We start from the raw sequence: 27,127 nt of genomic DNA, 5'->3' as shown, positions 1-27,127 counted from the left end.
ATATTATCCATGAGGAATGCTGACAGACTAGGCTAAATTTCACTAAAGCAATGATGAAACTTGGAAAGGCGCTCTCTCTCTCTCTCTCTCTCTCTCTCTCTCTCTCTCTCTCTCTCTCTCTCATCCTCTGGAATGTGGCTTTTTCATCCATCGACTTGTGAGTTTTGTCAGTTTTCACCCTTCGAGTCCCGGAAATGCAGGAATTCTGATGGCTACGGGACCAGCGGTCAGATTTCATTATAAATACTCATCCGATAACCAATTTGCTGAATCAACGAATGACCGTAGCTTCGTTATGGAATAACCAACGAGTTACGGACGGCTTGATTGAAAATTTTGTTGATTTATGTGATGATACAGAGTTTTCATTGGTCTGCTTCATATATAGGTTTGTTCAATTGCCAAAATCTTTGTTAAACTCAAAAGTAATTTAGTTTATTGACTTTTCGGTAATAAACTGTCCATCGAGTTTCGAATTCGTTATTTGAAGATTTGGATTCATTATAATTGGAATTATTAGCATATTGTGGTTCTACTTCAACCATTGATGAGTAAATTATTAAGATACACCAATATCAAAGGATCCACGGCTGATACACTACATTATCTATAAATAGTAAGAATATAATTTGGGATACATCCCTTTAAAATGGTTAAGGAGCTGAAATATATCATGAATAAATAAAAATTATATTTTAAAAAGGGTACCTATTTTGATTTCTCATTCCTTTGTAAATACAAGTAGCCTTAACAAAAAGGTGGAAGGAGAATTTTCATTATTGGGAGATATCCACTTATCAAGGCCTTACAAGTGAGATATTTTGAATCTTAACACCTTCAATTATCACTGTCTTTGATATCTATACCAAGTATTATCATTTTAAATATTCATCTATGTTATTAATTCTTCGATAGTAAATATAAAGACTAAGCATTTGTCAAAAAACACAGAAAATCTTGAATTGCCACCATATCAACTTCTCAACTACACAAAAAAAATTCTTAGATAATTATTTATTTCATAGGAACTTATTCCACACTAATTCATGTATTCATTCAAACCAGTTTCCACCCTGATATTCAACGAATGTGTAAGATAAGGTGCACTTTTATTGAATTCTACAGGAGTTATTTCAATACATTTTAATATTTGTCTCAATTTTATTATTCAGTTGACTTCCCCTTCAGAACTCATTCAAATATTAAACATGCCAGCCTCCTCTCAACTTAATTCCTCACCTCATAAAAGAGACATCAACCAGCTTAAAATTCAATCTGTTATTCAATCAGGCAGCTCAGAAATCTTTCATTCACGAGTGTCTTCAGACTGAATTGAGTTACCATAGCAAAGCAGACTGGTTTGATGAATGCGATTACTGCAATTTATTTAACTGCTACTGATTTTTAAATAAGTTCGGGGAGGTAAAGAAGTCACTTCTAGCCGAGGAGCATCCCTAACTGACGAAAAAAGTCTAGAGATAACGGACAATTAATTGTTCAATTTATATGCACCCTCGTTAAGGCTTTGCTAGATGCCAGTTATCTGCTTTAACGAAAGGGTATCGGTGGAGGCTATATATACATTTTAATCTATATATGTACACTCTATACCCCAAATACATAACTATAAGTACCATGAGTGAAGGGTATTGGAACCAGAAGCAGGTCCTTGTTAGGGAACCCTCTGCTTTGGCATGCAACTCAGTGAGTAGGAGGAGGAGGATGAGGAGGAGGAGAAGGAGGAGGATGAGGAGACGGTCGGTGTTTTGAATTTCAAATTGGAAAAGAATCGAGATATCTTGGAGCAATTAGTTGTGGCTGTTACTGATCGTTCATTCAGAAGCGCTGTACGTCTTTCACTGCTAATTCGTGTGGTTTGCAAATGGTAGTATGCTTATTCCTGGAATAATTTGTAATGGTAATTGAGGTCGGAGTGGTTTGCTTCTGTTCTCGATCGAGAGGAATAATTGATCTTTTGTAAGTTGTCTTGTGTCAAAGTGAAGTACTCGTGGTAAATTTATCACACAGCGTCTTTGTAATGCCTAAATTTATGTTTTTTCTTCAACAATGAGTTGATCTAGTATTATTTGTAATTCTGATCAGGGTTGAAATGGTTTGGCTCTTCCATTCATCAAGGGGAATTGATCTTTCCCAAGCTCTGTGAATTGCCGAAGTCAAGTACCTATGGGAGATTTATTTTCAAGTCAATTATTACACATCAGTTATTGTCTTCACAATAACAAATTGCAAAAGAAATGTTTGTATTATACAGTAATTTGTTTACCACTACGCAATTAATAAATGTGAATTCATGATTTATTTGATGAAAATAATGTATAAATAATAATTGGACTAAAGTAACATGAAATAGTAATTGATTACTAGCAGGTAACCCGTGCTCCACAAGGGTCTATTTTAGAACTTGACAAACTGAAAACTTAACGTGATGAAATCTTGAAGAATTGAAAATAGGCCTGTAACCATCCTTGATGAATCTATATGCAAAATTTGAAGTTAATCAGTTGAGTAGTACAGACGTGATGATGCTTCAAACATAATTTTCCTATCCCGTACGTGTATAAGCCAGTTTTTTACTTGATTATAGTATACATAAATACACAGAAATACACTAGTTTGAGACTTGTATTCATCAATTCTATTTGAAGCTCACTAATTTAAATATCGTGGCTTGATCTTGATTGATCGAAATTTGTAGGAGCAGTGATTATTATGTTGTGTTATTATGTTTAGTGATGAACGAAAAATATCTAACGATAATATGATCTCGAAACTAAAATATTATTTCGGAATGGAAATTGCAATGTATATTACAGTATCAAATCTATCATAGGATTCATAAAGAAATGGGTAGAAAAAAGGAAATCGTGACTCACAGAATGACCGTACCCCAAGCAGTAAATGGCATCATATTAAATGTATCTTTCAGCCGGAACATTGAAATAAACATGGATTGGTACTAATGTCAATCCTTCATAATAAAACTAATTGGAAACGGATTCGAATTTCAATCACTTTCTTATGGATTTGAAGACCGTCTTCAGCTTTATCTCATGAAATTCACCATCTTGCTATGCTATCATGCTCACTGCATCCACTCTTGACAGGCACACATTACCGATAGGGCAATAAAAGGTCCCCAATGATTTCGGCGGCTGGAAGGGGAACCTCTCACACAGGGGACCTTGAAAGGTGGATGAACTAAATCCCCCATTTGGGCATCCGCCAGGCCAGCTTTACTACCACTCCCCCGTTTTCAGTCAAAACATAAGCAGAAGAGAAAGAAAGGAGGAGGAGGAGAAGAAGAAGAAGAAGAAGAAAAAAAAGAAAAAGAAGAAGTAGTAGTAAGAGAAGATAAGAAAGAGAAGTTTGGTCCAGGAAAGGAACCTCTTCAATTGTTTTCAATTTCCCGTTTGCGTGTTTTTTGTTGTTCAAAGACGTTCCCGGGGGACAGGGAGTGTACACTTATTTCGACTTGAAAAGTTTCCTTCCACTTGAATACTTGCACTCAGGTGCAATTCTTTGATTGTCTGTCTGTTTATAAGAAGACACTCTCCCCATTCTCCATCAAACGGTTCACTTATCAATTCTGTTTTACTTCCTATATTTGATTCAGTTGTTCCAGTATGAAGCTGTAACAATCCCAAATATCAGTTTGTACGACACTAGGGCTGGCTATTCAAATATTTGTGGAACTGTACAACAGGTCATCTATATTTAATTTGTCCTAGTAATTTGATAAATATCTTGAGTCACTCAAAAACTGTCAAAGCTTTCGACTTAGACTGTAATCCAATAAACCCATTTTTGGGTTAGAATTCTCAAAACTTTGTTCAATATTTTGAAAATTTCTTTGTTTATTGGGCGGGAATTGAAGTGACTCTCCAAGTCGATATCTCCAATATCCAATGCACAGAACTCGTCGTGCACAAACGCGTTTATAGTTTTCAATTAAATCATGATTATACAATTTCAATATTAAGATTTCAATTTCAATATGTATAGATCGGGAAAATTCGTATCTCTTAAGTCATAACTCATGTTAACTGCTTAAATCCCAATCTCTGATTATTTTTTCGATTTTTTTTCAGAGTTATATGGTTTGAAATGAGCTTCGTTTCAGGCTTTACTTTGGTGATTAGACCACTGTTTTCTAGGTTTAAAGTTACTTGAAATCCATCATTTTCATTTGTTAGTGTGTTTTTAATTAATTTGTTGATATTCGACGGTGAATACAGTCGAATTCCTCAATGCCTCATGTTTGAAATTCATTCATACTCCTTCATTAATTTTCTAATCTAAAAAACTTCTAAAAACATGGGAATTCATTCCTCAATGCCTCATGTTTGAAATTCATTCATACTCCTTCATTAATTTTCTAATCTAAAAAACTTCTAAAAATACTTATCTCAGTAAACAAGGCTCCATCTAGTTCCCCTCGGTGTCAATTAATTTTTTCACTCATTTCCAATGTATTTAGCTGTAGTAACCACACTAAATCTCCCCAGTAAGCTCACTCGATGAAACTATCAACGTCACTAATTGAATAAATCATGGACCGTGACGTCACACCCGTTCTCCCCATCCTTCATGGGGATAGATCCTTTAGGATGTATCTTAGTTGTGGTGTGCTTTCTCACCCTAAATAGATTGTACTCACTCCCACCGACTGTCATGTTCTCACACTGTTGCGCTTCACTGGTCATGTTTCTCCCTCTAACTCAATCCCCTCTCTCTCTCACTCTTTCTCAATCACTTTCTTTCTCTCTCTTACTCCAGCTCTTTCCCTGCTGTTCATGTACTTTCTCTTTGTCTCTTAATTCTCTTCAAATAATACCCATAGCCTATTATTTTGCTTGAAACTTAGGGGTCTCAATAACAATGAGACCCTCTCATAGGTCCGCCCATCAGCCACGTGATGTGAAGATTTGGCAAGTTTTGTCTCTGTACTGGACCACTTCAACCAAGAATTCTGTTTTAGCAAGATTTTCATAGGATTGGACAATGTCTACTGAATTTTTCACGTAGTTTCTCACTTTTGAATTGTACTTTTTTATTGCCGAATATTGACCATAATTTTAAATATTCAATAATATTTTCTGATTTCTGATTGGGTTTTCAGGCTTCTGTCCTCAAAACCATGAGTTCATCTGTTACTCAGAATTATTCAGCTCTTCATTTAGGGAAAGTGTTGGGCTATTATTGGAAGAATATAGGAAAATTATTGAGCTACAAGTACCAAATTTTCAGACAGCATCTCTTTGAAATAATTATTTCGAAACGTTTGATCGTTCGACTTTGTATTCCATTTTGAATAACTCTAAGCTCTTCTCTCAAACTTGTTCTCTATTCCAACATCAGATTTGCTGTCATTGACATTTTAATGTACAAAATATATAATATTTATTTAAATACATTTTTGCCTCAAGTTTGCACTCCATTGCGTGTATTTATCCAATTTTCCAATACCGATCTCACTTGAATTATTGAACAATAGACATGTTATTGACAATAGTTGTTACTTGTCATTCGACTGAGTCCACATCAGAATCTGTTCACACAATATCATCAAAATATCATCATCGAAATTCTCCTGTAATTCAACTTCATCTCTTTGTGTTTTCTAATCACTCATCTTCAAGAATCCGTTCGTCTGACAACATCTTATCACCTCTACTTCTAAATTCTTTGTTTCCTGAAACAACATAAAACTGATCTGACAGTTAAGAGGTCGCTGTACCCCATACTGTCCCAGCATGCGAAAAGTATATCAAGCAAGGCAGAAAGTGAGAATGTTGTGGAGGGTGACGGCGGGGGATACTCTTGAGGGGAGGGGAATGCATCTGGATGAATTGAGTGGAAAAGGGGGACCGTTCATCCCCCTACCTCAACAGACATCACCTAGTCTACCGCATTGAAAGGGAAAACAACCCCAGAAGGAAATCAAATTGCTCTCCTTATCTTTATCTTGTCTCTCACCCACACACAAACTATCTCTCTCTCTCTCCAAATTTCCTTCTCTTCTCCAGCCGGGTGAGGAGCATTGTTGCCAAAACATTAATCCGGTACCACACCTGGGGTGAGTGCCCCTTATTTTGTATCTGTATATTTCGGGGACGATAGTCGGAAACAACGCCTGCGTTATGGGGAATCCATTCATCCTTCTCTCTTACTCAATGTCTCACTCTCTCTCTCTCTCTCTCTCTCTCTCTCTCTCTCTCTCTCTCTCGATCCCTTTACAGCGCATTGTGCATCGTTTATTGTCGAGTGGCTTTCTGCATAATACTCCCTATTAAGTTTGGCAACGTCGCATTTGATGTGCTGTGAGTTGGAAGCTGACTAAAAGAAGTACAGCTGAGTGCTGTCATCCCCCATTTCGAATGCCACCTTGTTAATGTTTGTTGCTACAGTATTTGTGGATTATTTTGTGTGTCTGCTTTGAAGTGGGATTAGATGAGAACTAGGAGATAGATGTGTATGGTATTTTGGGGGTTTCTTTATTCCCACGTTATAATTGTATCTTATCGTTGAAGGGGTGGGGGGCTATTATATCAAACATTGTTACCTGGTTTAATGAGATAAATCAGTGAATTGCACATTGATAAGAGTGATAGGAATAATGAATTATAGTAGATGAATGAAATGAAATCTTAGAGAAACGGAATACTATATTCGGATATTCGTCTGTCTCTAATGAAATATGTAGCACGTTTATCTCTTTTCTGAATAGGGCTACTTTTATAGAAATAGAAAGAAAAATAAAAATCTTAGTACCCTTTTTGAAATATTTAATCACAACCAAATTGTGATTAAATATTTCAAAAAAAGGTACTAAGATTTTTATTTTTCTTTCCATGTAGCACGTTGTATACGTGTTTCGCTTTGTTATGTTTATGAATTCATGTTCAAATCGATCTATGAAATTATATATTGTCGGAAATATATTTTGGGATCCGAATGAATTGTAATTGCATATCATGTGATGTAGAATGTTCATAATTTATGTGATCATGGAATTGTAGATTTCACATGATCTATGTATTTTGAAAACAGTGTTTCAGTGAATAATATTTCAATATTATTCCAATAATCAGGAATGTCCAAGAACCCTCACCTAGATATTTTATACTGTGTATTAGAAAATCCCAGAGTGCAAGAGATTTTCATAAGTCGAAAGATTACGACAGAAATGAAATACACCAATAATACGCTACCTTGGAATTCTTTGGCTTACGTGTGCGAAATTCATCTCATTTATTCATGAGTGTCGCCGGTGTGGGAGGGAGGTAGGAAATGCCTTTTGTGATTCAAAGTTACACTTTTATTGAACAATAAAATTATGTTCACGTCTAAGTGAACAATATATTCAGGGTGGCGAAGCGTGACCACTTGCTTCAGTTTTTCATGAATAAATTTCGTATTACGAGTTGGTTCCCTCACTCTGTAAGTAGAGCTGTTAACGTTTTCCTCAGCTTTTTTTATGGTTCGGCTTCTTTTTTGTCGCCATCTTGGATTCTTATCCGTGTTGCATGTGTGGTGCAGCTGTGGTGTATGTCTATTATAGAATTAATCCTTGTAGTAGAACAACCTCTTGAAATCTGACATTTATGACAAGATGTGTATCCTCTTGAAATTCAAAGTAAAATTCAAAATCCTTTTAATATTTTTCCACTTATTCCAGTCTTTTCATCTCTTGTTCCATCTATATCTTGAGCATTGTTGAAGGCTGATCTCATTAAAATGATGAATTCATCGCTTTGAATACCAGTGGCATAATATATTGAATAATTATAATTATTAAGTATATGATTATTATAATTTAAATAAATTATAATATTTTGAGTAGTTGTGAAGGTGATATTGTGGTAGTTATCCATAATTTATGTGATCATGGAATTGTAGATTTCACATGATCTATGTATTTTGAAAACAGTGTTTCAGTGAATAATATTTCAATATTATTCCAATAATCAGGAATGTCCAAGAACCCTGACCTAGATATTTTATACTGTGTATTAGAAAATCCCAGAGTGCAAGAGATTTTCATAAGTCGAAAGATTACGACAGAAATGAAATACACCAATAATACGCTACCTTGGAATTCTTTGGCTTACGTGTGCGAAATTCATCTCATTTATTCATGAGTGTCGCCCGGTGTGGGAGGGAGGTAGGAAGTGCCTTTTGTGATTCAAAGTTACACTTTTATTGAACAATAAAATTATGTTCACGTCTAAGTGAACAATATATTCAGGGTGGCGAAGCGTGACCACTTGCTTCAGTTTTTCATGAATAAATTTCGTATTACGAGTTGGTTCCCTCACTCTGTAAGTAGAGCTGTTAACGTTTTCCTCAGCTTTTTTTATGGTTCGGCTTCTTTTTTGTCGCCATCTTGGATTCTTATCCGTGTTGCATGTGTGGTGCAGCTGTGGTGTATGTCTATTATAGAATTAATCCTTGTAGTAGAACAACCTCTTGAAATCTGACATTTATGACAAGATGTGTATCCTCTTGAAATTCAAAGTAAAATTCAAAATCCTTTTAATATTTCTCCACTTATACAAGTCTTTTCATCTCTTGTTCCTTCTATATCTTGAGCATTGTTGAAGGCTGATCTCATTAAAATGATGAATTCATCGCTTTGAATACCAGTGGCATAATATATTGAATAATTATAATTATTAAGTATATGATTATTATAATTTAAATAAATTATAATATTTCTGAGTAGTTGTGAAGGTGATATTGTGGTAGTTATCCATACTTTATATGGTATGGTGTAAACTAATATCTATTATTTTTATTCAGTTTTTTTTATAATTTGACTTTGGTGGAATTTCACCGTAACAAACATGAATTCAATTTGACAATCTCATCAATCTTACAAATTTGAATGACAAAAACCAAAAGCCAGCAACAGCGAAACCTGCTAAAATAGCATTCCAACAACAATAACAAAGCTATAAACATAGACCTGTCTCTCAAATTGTGGATGTATCAACAGCTTCAATCGATTTCAAGCCGATTATTATTTGGCATGAATTAACATAATGTATGAAACAAGTGTTTTTTATGGTGCTGTAGATTGATGTTATTTTCAAAATGAATTTTCTAATCTCCACAACATCTTTCATGAACTCTCAGATACAAATATATCTCGATTTTTACTCTGGCTCTCTCATTCTACACTCACTTAATACTTATGTATTTATATTAATTAAATTTGTTTAGTTTCTTGCTTCTCAGTTTAAGGGATTTTGCATTGAGCCATTCATTCCTACTGTACAATGTGCATATTTTCAGCCATTAATTAAAATTTTATAATTATATCCTCCGCTTTTCAGTGAATTGTAGATTTCACATGATCTATGTATTTTGAAAACAGTGTTTCAGTGAATAATATTTCAATATTATTCCAATAATCAGGAATGTCCAAGAACCCTCACCTAGATATTTTATACTGTGTATTAGAAAATCCCAGAGTGCAAGAGATTTTCATAAGTCGAAAGATTACGACAGAAATGAAATACACCAATAATACGCTACCTTGGAATTCTTTGGCTTACGTGTGCGAAATTCATCTCATTTATTCATGAGTGTCGCCCGGTGTGGGAGGGAGGTAGGAAATGCCTTTTGTGATTCAAAGTTACACTTTTATTGAACAATAAAATTATGTTCACGTCTAAGTGAACAATATATTCAGGGTGGCGAAGCGTGACCACTTGCTTCAGTTTTTCATGAATAAATTTCGTATTACGAGTTGGTTCCCTCACTCTGTAAGTAGAGCTGTTAACGTTTTCCTCAGCTTTTTTTATGGTTCGGCTTCTTTTTTGTCGCCATCTTGGATTCTTATCCGTGTTGCATGTGTGGTGCAGCTGTGGTGTATGTCTATTATAGAATTAATCCTTGTAGTAGAACAACCTCTTGAAATCTGACATTTATGACAAGATGTGTATCCTCTTGAAATTCAAAGTAAAATTCAAAATCCTTTTAATATTTTTCCACTTATTCCAGTCTTTTCATCTCTTGTTCCATCTATATCTTGAGCATTGTTGAAGGCTGATCTCATTAAAATGATGAATTCATCGCTTTGAATACCAGTGGCATAATATATTGAATAATTATAATTATTAAGTATATGATTATTATAATTTAAATAAATTATAATATTTTGAGTAGTTGTGAAGGTGATATTGTGGTAGTTATCCATACTTTATATGGTATGGTGTAAACTAATATCTATTATTTTTATTCAGTTTTTTATAATTTGACTTTGGTGGAATTTCACCGTAACAAACATGAATTCAATTTGACAATCTCATCAATCTTACAAATTTGAATGACAAAAGCCAGCAACAGCGAAACCTGCTAAAATAGCATTCCAACAACAATAACAAAGCTATAAACATAGACCTGTCTCTCAAATTGTGGATGTATCAACAGCTTCAATCGATTTCAAGCCGATTATTATTTGGCATGAATTAACATAATGTATGAAACAAGTGTTTTTTATGGTGCTGTAGATTGATGTTATTTTCAAAATGAATTTTCTAATCTCCACAACATCTTTCATGAACTCTCAGATACAAATATATCTCGATTTTTACTCTGGCTCTCTCATTCTACACTCACTTAATACTTATGTATTTATATTAATTAAATTTGTTTAGTTTCTTGCTTCTCAGTTTAAGGGATTTTGCACTGAGCCATTCATTCCTACTGTACAATGTGCATATTTTCAGCCATTAATTAAAATTTTATAATTATATCCTCCGCTTTTCAGTGCATTCTATAGTTGCAAGCAAATATTAATCTGTGATGAATTGAAACATTTTGAATGAAGAAACCCCTATTTCATCCTCAGCAAATAACTACATAATTAATTCCTATTTCACGCTCAAGAAAACTCTAAAGAAAAATAAGACAGAATTCGTCGGGAGAATTAAAATGGCGCGGCGACTGAAAGAAACAGTTTCACATTTCCCAAGAATAATTCATGGGAACACTCAGTTAGGGTTTACTCTTTCGGTGGAATTGATAAAATGGGGGAAAACAGACCCGGGAACAGATCATCACAGGAATTTCTAATATACAGCAGTTCTGTAATATAGAGGAAGTAACTGATGGTGGAAAGGGTGGAGGGGTGCAAATAATGGTGGGATGGTGGAAAATAAGGGAGAGAGGGGTGGAATATAGGATTGGAGGGGTGGAAGAGGTTGAAAAATACTGTTAAAGAGGGTGGGAAAAGGGCGGGTGGGGAGGAAATATAATGGAAAGAGGGGGAAAGAGAAACGGCTTTTATAATGTAGGGGGGAAGCAGGAGATTAAATATTCTAACTGCGAGGATTATTGCCAGATTCTAGCATTATTTTATCTTCCTGAGGCGAGTATCAGTGGGAGAAAGAGGAAGTGAGAGCTAGAGGGGGTAAAAAGAATGATAAGACGAAATATGGATGCTAAAGAAAAGCAGAGAGCAATGAGTAAGATTCGTGGAACAACCAGTAGTTATGAGGAGTCGGAAGGAGATGAAAGAGAGAAAGAACAGATATTTGTTTCCATTGGGAATCCATTTGAGGAGATGGTGGAGTTAGGAGGAGATGAGGAGGAGGTGGAGGAGGAGAGATAATAACAATGAATGGAGTAGCAGTAGATGTTTGAGAAAATGAAAAAAATGGAAAAAGATTATTGGTTTTAAGGATATTATGAAAGTATGAGTTACGCAATATTGAAACATTGGAAATGTTTAGGAGGGTGTACTTCCATATTGAAACATAAATTGTATTAATTTCTCCAAGTGCAGTAGGTTCATTTTCTCTCTTTTTTCACGTCAATGTAGATATTTTAGAGCTCATTTGTTGACTATTGATGAAATCTTTCCATTCCACAAAACTATTTTTACCAAGTTAATTTGTCAGAAAGTTTAACTTTTCAGCTCTTGAAACCTTTGTTCCCCTATAGCATGTAGCACTGCTTAATTGTATGCCCACCCTCGGACTCCCAGCTTGCAGAGGGTAGACGGAAGATAAACAAAACCAATTCTTTTCAAAATGTCGTTTATTATCAAAATTTGGGAGTTGAATAGTTTTGGACCAAGCCTGTTGTTCTTTCCCAATCATATTTATTTATTTATTTATTCGTGGACAGAATCACAAATCATATAAATATGATTAGGAAGGAACAACAGGCTTGGCCCAAATATATTCCATTCCCAAATTTTGATAAATTAATAAAATGTCCAAAAAATAGGTTATGTTTCTACTGTAAAACGTTCAAGTTCAATTTTCGTCCAAAAATATATATAAGCTAAACATTTTGAATTTAGAGAAATTAAAACACCAAACTATTTTTAAATATAACACTTAATTATCACTTCATATTGAATTTATCAAGTTATTTTATAAAATTTTGAACCCAAAAATACACACAACTTCTCTCACTAAGCACAGCTTTTGAATGCTTAATATTCATAATATGAACGGAATTATTTTATCTAAAAAAAAATTGATAGATAAATAGCAAATTGTGAAAGCTACATTTGATAAAATACTTGGAAAAATGTTTTTGTTGTATTGTTAATGATTCTGAATCTTGGAATAATACAATCATCTTGTTAAAATTGAGAATCATGGCCTTCAAATGGATTCATGTTTACCAATCGAAAAGAGAGCGTCACTGAATGAAATAAGTAGCTCTAGCAGCAATGAAATCCGAAAATCCAAACTCACATTGATTTATTCTGTGAAGAAAGCGGATAGACAGCGAAATAAAGAAGACAAGCGAGAAGAAAAGTGGTTGGAAGTTGGATGAAATTGGACAGCAAAAACGTTGGCGGAAAATTAAGTCCGGAGAAAACTTTCGCACAAAAAAGCTGGACGAAAGTTGGTGGAAAAAGTTGACAAAGTTCCTTTGTGCTTGACAGCCGGTAGGTGCCAACTTGCTCGAGAAAGAAAGAGGTTCATCAATTATTTAGAGGCAGGACATTTATCATGAATTGTTGGAGGAGTGTCTCTCCATTTGTAATGTGGTGCAGTGGGACTTTCAATTACCTCTGTCTTGTTTGGTCCACATTGAAGTTTGTGATCCATGGTGCTTGAAAAGAGGTTAGTAATAAAGTTCTAATTAGTTAGAAAATGAAAGCGGTATGTTGTCAATAATATTAGGAAATCTAGAAGATTGGATAGTCTGATAGTCATTCAATATTTTCAAAGAAAATAAAAGGAAGTGTAATTTATTCACTGGAATGCAAATTGTAGAGTTTGGACATTTTTCACATTCATTTTGCCCATAAATTAATAAAATTCATTCACTGTAATGTATTATTCTCAGAGAGAATTGAATTGAATATAATTTATTCGCAGAAATTTATCACGTTTTTTACAATCCAACTTCATACTACACACGCCTAAACATTATTTTATAATGGTTTTAGGATTGCCTGAATAAGTCTAGCTGTGCCTAACCAGTTCATGGTTATAGATTTGCTCAAAGTAAGTAGACTGTCTACTAACGTTCAAATTTACTAACTTAGTTTCACAAAGTTATTTGAAAAGTCTGGAGAAATCTGAGATTTCCTATACAGTAATACAGTATATTTAAAAACTAGTTTATCATTCAGTTGATGATTATTCAATTTCTCATTTGAAGATAATACTTAATTTTTCAAGAGATATTATTTATAAACAACAAACTTCGGAATTCTGCAACTGGCTTTCATCAATTGTACGGAATTAAACATTCTGAAAACTCTTAATTTTGACTTTCATTCGTACGGTACTGTAACATTCCTATTAGCAACCTATTGCATCTCTATTCTAAATCTACATTTGCCACAATCAAACGTCCCAACAACAGAAATTAAATTGTTCTAGATAGATATCAAATCGCTGATTCATCATCATCATCATCATCATCATCATCATCATCATCATTGAATCTAGCCAACAAAGTAGCAAAGATCATGTCTTATGCCCACCCTCATGAGTGGGTGAAATCTCTAGCTAAGATCTAGCTTAAATCATGGAGCAGCCCCTATGCGGCTGTTAGTCAAGATAACAGGATTTACAACCCAGCATCTATTTCATCTTCATCAACGCCAAAATGCTGAGGTCGATGAACTCTGTTAACACCAATGTATCCAAATTTATCTTCGCCTCCATTTGAAGCTCACTCTCCACTGTTCAAGCCTTCAATATAGTGGACCAGTAATGATTTTGAGAATAATTATCCTTGTTCTCTGTTGATAATATGTGAACAGAGTAAAACATAATATTATGTGTAGTTGAATGAACAAGAAGGTGATTTTTTCTTTTCTTTCACGCTTGCTGAAAGTGAAAGTAGAGGACGGGAGAGGCCTAATTGGAGTGATAGCTTTCTCTTTCTCCTGTACAATTAGAGGCTGTCTCTCTCTCTCTGGTACCATCAAATACTTTATGTGCTTGTATTGTTATACTGATCGCAATAACTCACTTCAAATATGGATTCAATATTATATTTTTTTTTCCTTCTGGAATTTATCTTTTTGTTTCCTACTGAGATTGGGATTTATCGGGTCTCAATGATAATACTTATGAGAGTGTATGTTAAAAATACGTTTCGTATCAGTGTTATGAACTACTTTGTTTATCCTAATAAATGAATATTGAGAATATCCTACTATATAAATCTTTTTGTTTTTCTAGGATGGAAGATACCGTACGATCTATGCTGCAATATAAATCCAAATACGAGCTGTTGAAACACGAGAAAGCATCTTTAACACTAGCTTTTGAGGTAAGAAAAAAATATTCATTTTATAACATTAATAACAGTAAATGGGGTATCCAGTCTTACAAGATGTCAAACTATCAAGGGATAACTGAAAAAAACATCAATAAATAATAACAAAAAACTATAAATTCAACTCTCCTTTTCATAAACTAAATCTCCTTGTAATTGAAATTAATTGTGCATTGATAATTCCCTAATACGTATAAATGTGTACAACAGTTTAACCAAAATCAGGTAATAATAAGATAATTTTTCTCGATCTACAGAACTGCAGTACTTGTCTACAGAACTACATAACTTAAATGCTATCAAACACTCCTTTTGATAAGCTAAATCTTCAACAGCATATCAAATAATTATGTTAATTCACGATCATAAATGAGTAAATGAGTAGAACTGAACATGATTACCAAAAAACTTGAATTGCTTCATTCAACACTAGCACGCTGCTACGCAAGGGTGCAATTAAAATCTTGAAGAATTGAAATAGGCCTATAACCATCCTCGGTGGATTAAGAATCTTTATGCAAAATTTCAAGTTAATCAATCCAGTAGTAGTTCAGACGTGATGATGCGTCATAAGTGAATTTCCCATCCTGTACGTGTATAAGCCAGTTATTTCATTTATTATAGTATAGATAATGTGTAACTTATAAATAATATGAACGATACCACTTGACAAACAACTTCTCGACATTCAAATTGATAGAGAGCCACAATGTGTACACAAATAGTTATAGTAGAACACTTGTCATCTTGTCTGGAGATGTTTCCAAAAATAGCGTTCACACTTGCAACAGCTTTAGGGTGAGATAGAGTCAGTGAACGGAAGTGAGAAGTACCTGGAACTCCTGCTGGAGCCTGGAGCCTGGAGTGTGGTCTGGAATTCATCTCCAAGATAAGGCGAACGATAATTTAAGAAAATCTCTGTAACGGTCCGGGTTAACGGCTAGGAGAAAGGATAGGATGAAATTTAGTATCCATGTGAAAGCAGTGGATAGGAGATTTGGGAGTTGTTACAGGAAGGGAAGGAAGGAGTGGGTGAAGGGAGAAAAAGAAGAAGAAGAAGAAGAAGAAGAAGAAGGGAAAGTAATGTGGAGAGAAGAGAAATGCTAGTAAGAGATAATTAAATGAGAAAAAATGGAAGAAACGATCAAGAGAAAGGAATGAAGTGAAAGATTAAAAATAGAGGAGAAGAGATTGAATTAGAGCAAAAACATAGAATGATGAGGGGGTATGAAGTTACAGTAAGAGGAAAAGAGGATATAGAAGTGAGAGACTAGTCTATGGCTAATAGTCAAAGTCTATGGGGCAGTAACAAATGATGAGAAAGAAATTATGAGAGAGAATAGAATGAGATAATTATTCAATTTAAATATATGTAAATAATAAGAGGAGTGAGAATAAATGCAATAATAGAAAGAGGAGTTGGAGAGAATCAGAGGAAATGGGGAGGATAATGAATGAAGGCATCATAGTAGGTAAGGTAACAGGAGTATCAGGAAAAGAGCAAGAGAGAATTAGATGAAATTGAAGAGAGGGAGAAATGGAAAATGAATGAATAGTGTTACTAAATAGGCTGAAGAAGATGATACATAAAAGAAAAGGAAAAGAGAAAAATGAAAAAAATGAGGTGATTACAGAAGAAGTTGATAATGAACGGAAGCTGAATAGGGATAGGAAGAAAAATGACAGTGAAAATAGAAAAGTAAGAAGAATGGAAGCATTAAAATAAAGATAAGAGTGAGAAAGGCAACATTTTTGACAGAGAGAAACGTATAAATAAGAGTGTGTGGTCTGGCGACATATCCTGTTTCGGAAGCCAGGAGACGCTGAGAAAGGAAAAGTGGATGATAAAAAGAGATGGAGATAGCAGGCAGACCGCAAGCAGCGACCGGAACTAAAAAACAACACACAAAAAAGAAATATGGATTGTTCCTGATAAATTTCCGCCTGCTTTTCTTATTATTTATGTTGCACTTTGATTAATATCTGCAACGGCCTACGCGGTTTACTGGAGCGTCATCATTCCTTAGTAACATGCTTTTTCAGCTCCTTTTGAAGTATTAGTATGTATTAATTCTTTAGAATTGAACTTTACTATAGTTATCGTAAAAATATGAAAAGACGTAATTAAAATCATAATACCACCACAGATCAACCAGCTCTAGTCTGTGATGGTACTTTTAAAGTAGTGAAATATACTTGAAGAAGACGCATACGATACATTTCACGTTTTTTTTTTTAATAACACCCTGTTTACTTTGATTGTGTTTCCTTGTCTAAGTACTACTTCTCCAGAATGTGAAATTTCACATTGACAATCTTCAAATTAATGTTGTCGATTCAATTAAAATTACTTACTACACTATCATACTTTGAATAAAATCCACTATCCTTCTTATAGAGTAGTAAAGTAAACTTAACTTCCCATATTTGTACTTGGAACAAGGTCCTATTTTCTTAGTTTCATATCTTTCTTTTGTTAATATTTTATCATGAAGATTTGAATTGAGAAGTATTGTATTCTACAAACAAACCAACTCCAAACTTCAATTATTTTTAGATTGGGACAAAAACGTTGATCAACATCCTCCCGTTCTTTCAAACCTGATTGATCACTGATTATTCCTACCCCTCATTTTCCAAACAAAATCACTCAATGATCTTTCAATTCTAATTAAATTAGTGCAACTGATTAGTGCTACCCTTCGCTTTTTACACTGAAAACATTCATTACTCTTTTGACATTTGTCCAAAGTAATTCAAATAAAAAACAACCTGTTCACTTCAAATTTAATTAGTGCTGATTAGAGCTAGCTTATTGGCTTGGTTTGAGAAGACCCCGTTGAAATTGGGCTGGTTGATCATAGCGACAAAACATTGCCATTGTTTTGATGGAATTTGGTTGTGTATGTCGAGAGTAACAGAGGGGTTAAGAGGGAGTTGGGAGTGTCAGGCAGGAGATGAGAGAAAGTAGATAGGGGGTCGAGTGAGAGTGAGTGAGAGAAATTGAGAGAGAGTGGAGAGTTTGGGAGGGAACAAGTATTTGAGGGCTTTCGGGCTTGTCAGCGTTTGGTGTTCTCTTTTGTAGTCGGTTTGGCCAAAGTAATTTGGCAGCAGGCGCATACTATGGGAGCCCCGCTGTGTTTGTGCGTGTTATTTGCAAATCGACAGATAGTTTCAGGCAGGGATTAAGTGAGAGAGAGACTGTGACTGACTGTGATGAGAGGATAGATAACGTTGACTGAAGGGCTGTAGACTCTAGAGTTTGAAGGAGGTAAGAGGTGGCGAACAGACAGTAGGAGGATAGTAAACATGAAGGAGGAGGAGGAAAGGAAACATGAAGAACGAGGAGAGAATTGGGAGGAGGTAGAGAAAAAGCAGAAAATAGGAAGACAAAAAGCAGGAAAGAGGAGAAGGAAGATAAGAAGGCGGGTGTGAAGAATAAGGAATATGTAATAAATTAGATTTTGGAGAGCATTAATCTAATTTGTATAGAAATACAATGTGTCTAATCATGATAGAATATCAGCCAAGTTGTTATAGTTTAAAAAGTTGCATATAGTTCGTCCTAATTACTAATTTAGTACTTGTTTTCCTTATTTGAAATGAGTTTAAAAAAAATAAATTTGTATTTTATAAACCGCAACTGATTAGGTTAAAAAGTGTCGATGAAGTCAAGGATCAAGATCCTTATTCATTACTACAGTATTGATGGTATACCTGTACATAACACAGTATTGGAATACCTGTACATAAGACGGTCTTGCCCTTCCAATCCCAGTTTGAAAAGTCTGGATTAGATATAGTTAGAAATTGAATAGATGAGATGGAAATTCATCAAAGATACGAGAGATTTATTAGAGAAGTCCATATAATTTATAATAATTGAAAACTGAATAAACAAGACAAAATATCAATTATATAACGAGGTAAAATGAATCTAGTGTTGGAGAATTTGTAGAAGCAAAGTCTCTGAATTTCAAATTACAGAGTATGAGAAGAGACACGTTTGATTAGACTCTCCAATCCCTTCATTGATTGTCCAGCTATTGCTATTATAAGGGCAGCAAACTACATGTTAGAAGCATTGGTTGCTAGGAGATTGCTAACTTTGCATAGAAGCTAAAAGGTCTTATCCTCCCTGGGTAGAGGAAGGGTACCTAGTGGATAGGAAATTTGGTACCGAACATACTCTGTATGCTCCCTAATCAGAAATCTGAGCATGCTCTTCACATACATATTCTCTCTCTTTCTCTATCTCTCACTCTCTCTTTCTCTTTACATCTCTCTTTCCTTCCTTCATTACTCTCTTTTTCTCACTTCAATTTTCTGTTTCTCAATCAAACTAGGACTTTACACATACTCAAGTCACTCTCTCTTTCCACATCTCGAACACTCTGTCTTTCTTTCTCCTAGTATGTTTCCCATCTCTCCCTCTCTCAATCACTAAATATCTCTCTATCTTTCTCTCTTTTCTTTCTCTCTCTTACCCAAACTAGAATGGCTAGCAGATGAAGATGACACCATGTTGTGCCACCCTTGTAGACATAGCTACTGTCCTCCCATTACAACCCTCATGCGATCGCTGGCGTGCGTGCTAGCCTATCAGCTGTTCCACAAGGGTTGTGGGGTTGCTAACCCAGGTTGGGCACCGCAACCAAGGTCCAGCAGCTGTAGACTGACTGTTTCCTGCCCATCAAACAAAGAGCTTCGAGAAGGAGTTTCCTATTGCGGTTTTGGAGTAGTCCTGTGCGTAGTCCTAGTGAGCACATTCAGTTCAATCTGTCAGCATTCATCGAATTGGGAAGCATTAATGTTATTTAAAAGGAATTGTGCCAGTTTAAGGTGAATCTCAATGTAGGGAAGAAGCGTTTATTTGATGAAGTTGGGGAAATGTCTGAGAGGCACAAGGAGATTAGGATGGAGTTAGGGGTTGTAGAAGTAGAAGCTAATAACGTTCACTATAACATTATTGTCAATACAATATCAAATGAAAATATTTGTCGGCTAAGAATGATAATTAAGACGCTAGAATTGAATTATGCTACAATAACATTACAACACTACTGATATGAAAAATCAACTCAGAATCAATGAAACAATAAATTTAATTTTATTTAAAGTGAAAATATTCATCGGGGAAGAGAGTTGAGTTTTTAAAAATTATTTTTTTCCATGATTGTTGATTCTTTCACATTTTAGGAATGAAATTTTAAAACTTCAGTTTTGTGTGATAAATTGTGTGTTCCTTCCATCTTTATTCCATTTTTGTTCTCCTGTTACATTGTCTGAAATGGAATCAGCCTGTGAAAACTCGGCTTCATATGATACAAAACATTAATAGGCTCATCTATCATAAATATTAAAGGAATGAGTCATATTGTTATTATGGTTTTGAAGCATCTAAATTTGAAAATCTAGTTAAGGACTGTGAAATTTTTGTGAAGTGAAGAACTACAAGACTTAACCTATTTCGGACTATGTGTAACCTTATCCAAATTTGGGAAAGGATAAGATTATCTTATTTTTTCTCTCCCTGTAATTTTGATGATGTACTTATTGTATGAATAAAAAATGAATGAATGAATAAAAAAATAATAATAGAAAAATAAGATAATGTAGCTTTAATTCATGGGAAGCAAACCAACGTGTTCTCTAAACCTATTCTCCAATATTTCTCTCTAGATTATAGATGATGAAATTTGTATGATTTTCTTGTAGGGAAATCTTTATCAGTTATCGATTGTATGAAGATATTTTATAATAGCCTACACAAAACACTTATCGCACCAAATTCATTCACATCGCATAACCTATCAAAATATAATATTCAACTTTATTATGATCCCAAACATATTTCCAACAAGCTGTATATTATACAAATTTCGTTATATTATCGTTGTAATACAATCTGCTTCGGGTTTGATACATAACAGCAAGGATGATAGGCCATTATTCAGGAAAGCATCGATAGAACACCGCAGCGCGGCACGCAAACGATGTTGCTACACAATTTTACATCAACATTTGCAAGTCAAATTTTCAGAATTGCCGCGCTGAGACAATTTCCCTATCCGCGTTCACTGAGATATTACCGCAACCGTGAGACACTGCATCGCTAGATGATGCTGTATTGTATGGTATACATTATGTACAAATCATTTATCTATTTATTACATTGTACAAATGGTTACAGTTACAAAATAATAAACGAAGTTTCTCCTGCATGGGCTGCAGCCTCTGAGCAACTTGAGGCAAGTTACTTGAAGCAAGTAATTGACTTTATTTATTTATCAACAAATTATTTATTGTCATTATACTCCATTTATTTATCATTTATTCGCAATTTAACAATGGAAGCAACAAAAAACCCTTCATATCCTATACTATTAAACGAGCGACTTTTCTGTTTATATGTTTGTATTTCACCGGATCTCGAAAACGGCTCTAACGATTCTCACGAAATTCAGAACATAGTAGGTTTATAATATAAAGATTCGATTGTACTAGGTCTCATCCCTGGGAAAATTCGCTGAAGGACATTAAAAGGATAATTATTATTCATCCTTGGGAAAACAGCTGATAATAATTATTTCGTCGTCTGTTGATGATGGAAGTGAGTGAGCGAGTTCATGTGTGTGGGACTGTGTCAAAATTATGACTCAGCTGTTGAACTTTTGTAATCCTTCAATCAAGTATTTAGTGCCGGTTGCAAAAAAGCCGGGTTCCTTTCAATCTTGATTAACTCCAGTAGATCCATCTTTTTGAAATGGTCTTCTCTGATTTGGTTTACGTGAAGTTAATCAGGATTAAAATTTAACCGGATTTTGTGCAACTGTACCTTTGTGAGGGAAATTTTCACATTCCTCTGGGAATTAATCTCAATTTACTGTGATTAGATAGAACATTTCTGTATGAATTTTATTACAATTTCTTCTTTCGTAATACATTTTTTATGCTTTTGTACTCCAGAGCGAAGCTCGGTCCCCGATATTGCTCCCTTAGCATAACAGTAAGACTGAAATATAATTCATATTCAAAACGAAATTTAGTAGACTAACGTTGGAGAAAAGTACTTGAAATATCTTCTTGGAAAATAGTTTTAATTCATACTGGAGAGTTGAGATAAGTGAAAAGATAAGACTTCGCGTGAGGTTTCTTATTATCTAACATGGGGAAAGAAATAGAGATCTCAGTGAAGATGATTGGGACTATTAATTTGGAATAGTGACCCCTATGTTGTATGTGTAGGGTCCATCAGCATCATGACGGGTATATCCCACCACTCGATGGAGGGCTATCTATCGTTGTGTTGTGCTATAGAGAAGCTCCTGGGGAGCTGATTTAACACCAAAATGAAACATTTTATCTTATACTTGAAATCTTTGCAGTGTCATATTTATTTTTTCCAAGTTTATTTAACTTTTCTGTAAAAGTTCATTAACTTAAAATGTATTAACTTATTAAGTTTATTCAAATTTTATTTGATTCTGTAACTAGGCATCAACCAAAAAACCTTTGGGTTTGGCAGGACCCTCAATTGTTTGAATTGTGAATAAAACTTTTTATCTGATTTGATTTTTTTAGTGAGGGAAAAGAAATTATTTCTTGATGAGATCTCCTTATTTAGAATAATAATATTGATTCTAATATTGTGATAGGACTGAGAGACTCGTATTCCAGGTTGAATTCAAATTGAATGTAGATAAAAGAGAGCATGAAATAATCTGTTCCAGAGAATAATAAATTAGCATTCCTGTTTTTAATAAGAAACAGAAGCCAACAAAGTATGATTGATAAACGAACGGAAATGACAAGTTGGTTGTGAGCTGAGTGGTGCGTTTTTGTGACAGCTCGTTGATACTTTCACTTTATTGAGGGGTGAAATTACCACCGGCCATCTTGGGGGAAGCAGACTCGGTTCGTGATTCCCCTGTTTCGTCTGCTCGGGAAGTAAATAAATTGGTAGCCGGGGGAATGTGTGGAAAAGACGGTGTGCAAGCAGCCGGGTACTTGGGGCAAGTAAGTGCTATCGATAAAAAGGTATTCGACTTGTCGCTGTACATAATTCTTGGTCGCTTGTTGTGTGTGAGGAAGAGGCAGAGAGATAGGGAGCGAAAGGGAGAGAGAGAGTGTGGAGAAAATGTGTGCTAGAGAGTGAGCGGAGAGAGCTCTAGAAGGAATGAAATGAATGAGGGAAGAGAGTGGAGAAATGGAAAAGAGAGTAAAGAAAGCAGGAAAGTGAGAAAGAAGATGAAGGAGGGAAAGAGTGGAAAGATGAAAGAGAGAGTTGAGAAAGCAGGAGAGTGAAAAAGAAGATGAAGGAGGGAAAGATTGGAGAAATGGAAAAGAGAGTTAAGAAAGCAGGAGAGTGAAATAGAAGATGAAGGAGGGAAAAGAGTGAAAAGTTGGAAGAGAGTTAAGAAAACAGGAGAGTGAAAGAGGAGGAAGACGAAAAGAGGTTATGAATTAAAATGAAAAACATAATGGGTCGGAAAATTGGAGTGGTGGAACGAAAGATGAGAAGAGATATTGAATGATACAATGATACAAAAAAATGATAAATAATACAAAGAGAAGAAGCGAGGGAAGGGATAAAAGATGAATAGAAGATGAGGAAGAACAGAGGAAGAGACGTGAGAAGGAGGAAGAAAGTCTGAATATGGAAGAGGATTTTGAAAAGAAGAGGGGAATGGGATTGAGAAAGAGGAAACGCAATAAGGTATGAGAGAAGTGGTAAAGAGGAGGAAGAGCCGATAAGAGGGTGGAAATAAGGAAGAGAGAATAATGGAAGTGGGGGAAGGGTAAGGATAAAGGAAGAGAATAAGCAGAGGAAGAGACTGAAGGAAGGTTAGAGGAAGGGAGTCAACAGTAGGCCTATGAGGCCTATAGAGAGTAAATAGATGAAAAAGAGAACAGATGGGAAACAGAATAAAAGGCAAAAACAGGAATAGACAGAAGGCTAATGATGAGGAAGTAGCATACAGGTAGTGGAAAAATAAATGTAGCTTTGTGAATAAATGTAGAGAGATGAGAGGAAAGATTGGAAAGAGAAAGAGGAAGTAAAACGAGAAGGAAGATTGACGAACAAGCAAGAAGAGGAAGGATCAAAAAATGGTGAAGAGGTGATAAAAGAGGAAGCTACAGCAGAAAGCAGAGAGGGGAAGACTTTTCTTTATCCCTAAACAGGATGTTTTTCTGTATCCTCTGTCTATTTCATTGAGTTTTCTCTTCTTGTGAATGAGAAGTGAAAGAAGGTAGGATATGTAGGATAATAGGGAAGTGTATGAGATGAAGTTAGAAGAAGGGGAAACATGTATGAGTAAGATGAAGGAAGAAGTGATAAGAATGAGAAAAGAAAATGAGAGAGAGAGACGTCTTATTGAAAGGTAAGCGTATTTTTGCGACTGTTCTTCCTGTCCAATAAAAAGGCTGATGTATGAGATACTGAGGGGGAAGTAGATTATATTTGTTTGACCAAGATGTAACATTATATTATTTCAGTCATATGTCAGTCAGTTCGAAGAAAAGGAAAATAATTTAATTATAATAACTTGCAATGCATCTGAATGAATAGTTGGAGTACGGCTATCCAACTTTGAATTATTCGAATATTCTTTAGTTATGATCATTTTTCATTGCACTACAAAGATAGATTAGATGTCTAACGGCTACCATTCGATTCTTGTGATAATTGGTCTTCAGTTATTTTTGTTTAGAATTAAAACACATTTTTCTATTTTTGATCAACTTGTTTATTATCTTGTACTTAGATTGGTTAAACACATTGAACATAGGTAACGTATCAGTATGTTACTTAGATCAATAAATTACATTGATTTGAATCAAAAACTTCAATAATTTTTGTATTTTCCTATGTTATTTCAAAGATTCATTTATCATACAATCTAAATCTTCTCTACTCTTCTCTTAGTTGAGCATTACTAAGATTTAGTAAGATTTATTAAGGTTTAGAGCAGTTTTGGGCAAATGCCGGTTTTTTACCTTAATTGTATTTGTATATGAATAAATAAATATACTACTGTAACCATAAAATACGCAATACAGTAGTCCTATTTTTAAATCTATCATATTTATTACAATATCTAAATAAATATTAATCAATATTATCAACAAAATCCACCTCGCATCTGAGTATACCTCTGTACTATAGCCTTTTATATGACTTAGTAATTAAAATCGTATCCATCATTTGAAGCCACATGATGATTCATCCACAGTGATTCACTGAAGACACATTAGCAACACCATTAGAAGACAAACAATTTTTAATGTAAAAAAATTATCAAAGTCACATTCGTTGGGGTGAAAAAGGCATAAACCCTCTAATCAAATACTCATAAAATCTAAGACAGGCTTTTATGTCTTTTTGGAGCTAATATATGACTGTTATGAAACCACTGAGCTGCACCAAATGCGCCTGAGGCCCCAGCGCCTAGTCCCGACCCTTGTAAGGGATGAATGCTCATTAAAGGCCATTCTATGTTTTCTCATTTTCTTCTCTTGTTCTCTCATTCTCCGCTTCGTCTCGTCATTCTTCTTTGCATGCTATTTAATTGAAAACGAACGATAATTGCTGGGATTAAAGGGGAGATAATGGATAAGCTACCCTTCAAATGTTAATACGCGTCGCAAGTATTTTCGGATCCAATCTTCTGTCTTCTTAGAACGCTGTATTGGGTGGGATAAGATGCTGCCTCAGGATTCGTGAAAGTACTCAGTTTAAATAAAACTGGAGATAAAGACTGGAACTGAATCTTGTTCTTTCATTTTCATTTCTTGGTAAATACTTTTTTCTCCTTCAGAATGCACTGATTTTGAACTTGAGAAACATTTACCATTTAACGTTGAAGTTGTCAATGATTGGGATTTGAAAACGTAAAGGATTCTAATTAGTCTATGCTATGAATTCTCAAAAAATGATATAGAGGGAAAAGTTTGGAAGAAAACGTTTGACCACGCAAGGAGTCAGTAAGGAGGTGAACATATCAAAAGTCCCCGCCCCTACCCACTGTGCTAAGGGGATGGGAGTGGTTCAAAGGTACTATTTTTTGGTTTCTCGCATATAACTCGAAAATTATGCATCATAAGGACATGACTATACTATTAAAAATGAAAGCTTACATAATCTACTACAATGTTGATCTCGCAACTTTTTCTATATATCTTCCACTTTTCGAGATATTCGCTCTTAAAGATGTGACAATTTTGAAAAAAAAAACATTTTCCTTCAATTTTCTGCTATTTATGCTCATAACTTTTTGAATATCGATGGGAAAAATCCATGCTGATCATGAGCTTTTAGAGCATAGAATACTCTTCAATCTGATGTATAATTTCACAAGTTTACGCACTTCCACACGACTGTTGGAGCAGCTTCAGTGTTGAGTGTGAGATCTTCAGTTTTGCAACAATAGACCAATTGACAAAGGAATTTGGAGAGAATGTTTTGAACACAATTTTTGATTCTGCAGCTTTGTTAGGACCAGTTAGGGGATGAACATATCAAAACTCCCCATCCCTTCTCCTTGTGCTAAAGGGATGAGGGTGGTTTAAAAGTTGCATATTTTAATGTTTTGCTTACACGCTCATATCTTGAGAAAAATGCGTTCAACCGACATGACTAACTATTCAGAAATGAAGCTTGATATTACATTCTAGCACAAGATGTAAACAAAACAAGCTATCTATCTCTATGAAACCTCTATTTTCCTATTATCATCTACCCTTTTCTCCACATAAGAACCAGACAATACTAACGCCATACATATAGATATAGAGTAGGTATTCAACTAGAGTATAGCTTATCTCTGCTAATGTGCAAACTAAAGATGTAAACAAGACTAGTTTTCCATCTCTGTGAAAATCCCATTTTCCTACTATTTGCATCATCTCCCCTATCTTCCATTACGGAACAAGAACATTCCAATAGCCCTTTTCACTCTGCCTGTATGTGAGCAATGCGAAACGTATGAGACTACAAGGCGAAGGGCTTTTGTCTCCCTTTGACTCCCTTCGACTTGAAAGAATGGTCTGATAATGAATGAATGCAAGCAGCATGCATCGCAGTCATGGCGATGTGTGGGGGAGGGGGAGCAATTTCACAAAGGAGCAAGGCTCTTGACTCCTGGGGAAAAGAGGAGCAGGTACAGGGAAAGGATGTAGTGAAAATGAACAATACGTGAGTGATGAGAATGGGGTTTCAGTCTAAAACTTTTCCACTCTTTAGGGTTGTTACAAAATTTGTTTTTCAAAAACTATAACAAATAATATTACTTGATATAACTATAGTACACTCAAATATTCTTCTATTTTGTCT

At 34.9% G+C, this 27,127-nt stretch overlaps 1 protein-coding gene across 2 annotated transcripts in view; it reads left to right on the top strand.

The window, feature by feature from the left end:
- Positions 1 to 27,127, top strand: part of LOC111062079 — a 353,400-nt gene that overhangs the window by 309,645 nt on the left and 16,628 nt on the right. For both annotated transcript variants that reach the window (XM_039437063.1, XM_039437064.1), the window contains one exon: positions 14,694 to 14,784. In XM_039437063.1, the coding sequence (XP_039292997.1) occupies positions 14,694 to 14,784 (91 nt within the window). The remainder of the gene's footprint in view (positions 1 to 14,693; positions 14,785 to 27,127) is intronic.

Source organism: Nilaparvata lugens, chromosome 10 (genome assembly GCF_014356525.2).
Source record: "Nilaparvata lugens isolate BPH chromosome 10, ASM1435652v1, whole genome shotgun sequence".
In the NCBI taxonomy this organism is placed as follows: domain Eukaryota; kingdom Metazoa; phylum Arthropoda; class Insecta; order Hemiptera; family Delphacidae; genus Nilaparvata; species Nilaparvata lugens.
Note: the sequence above shows the minus strand (reverse complement) of the source record. Positions and strands in the feature narration are given on the sequence as shown.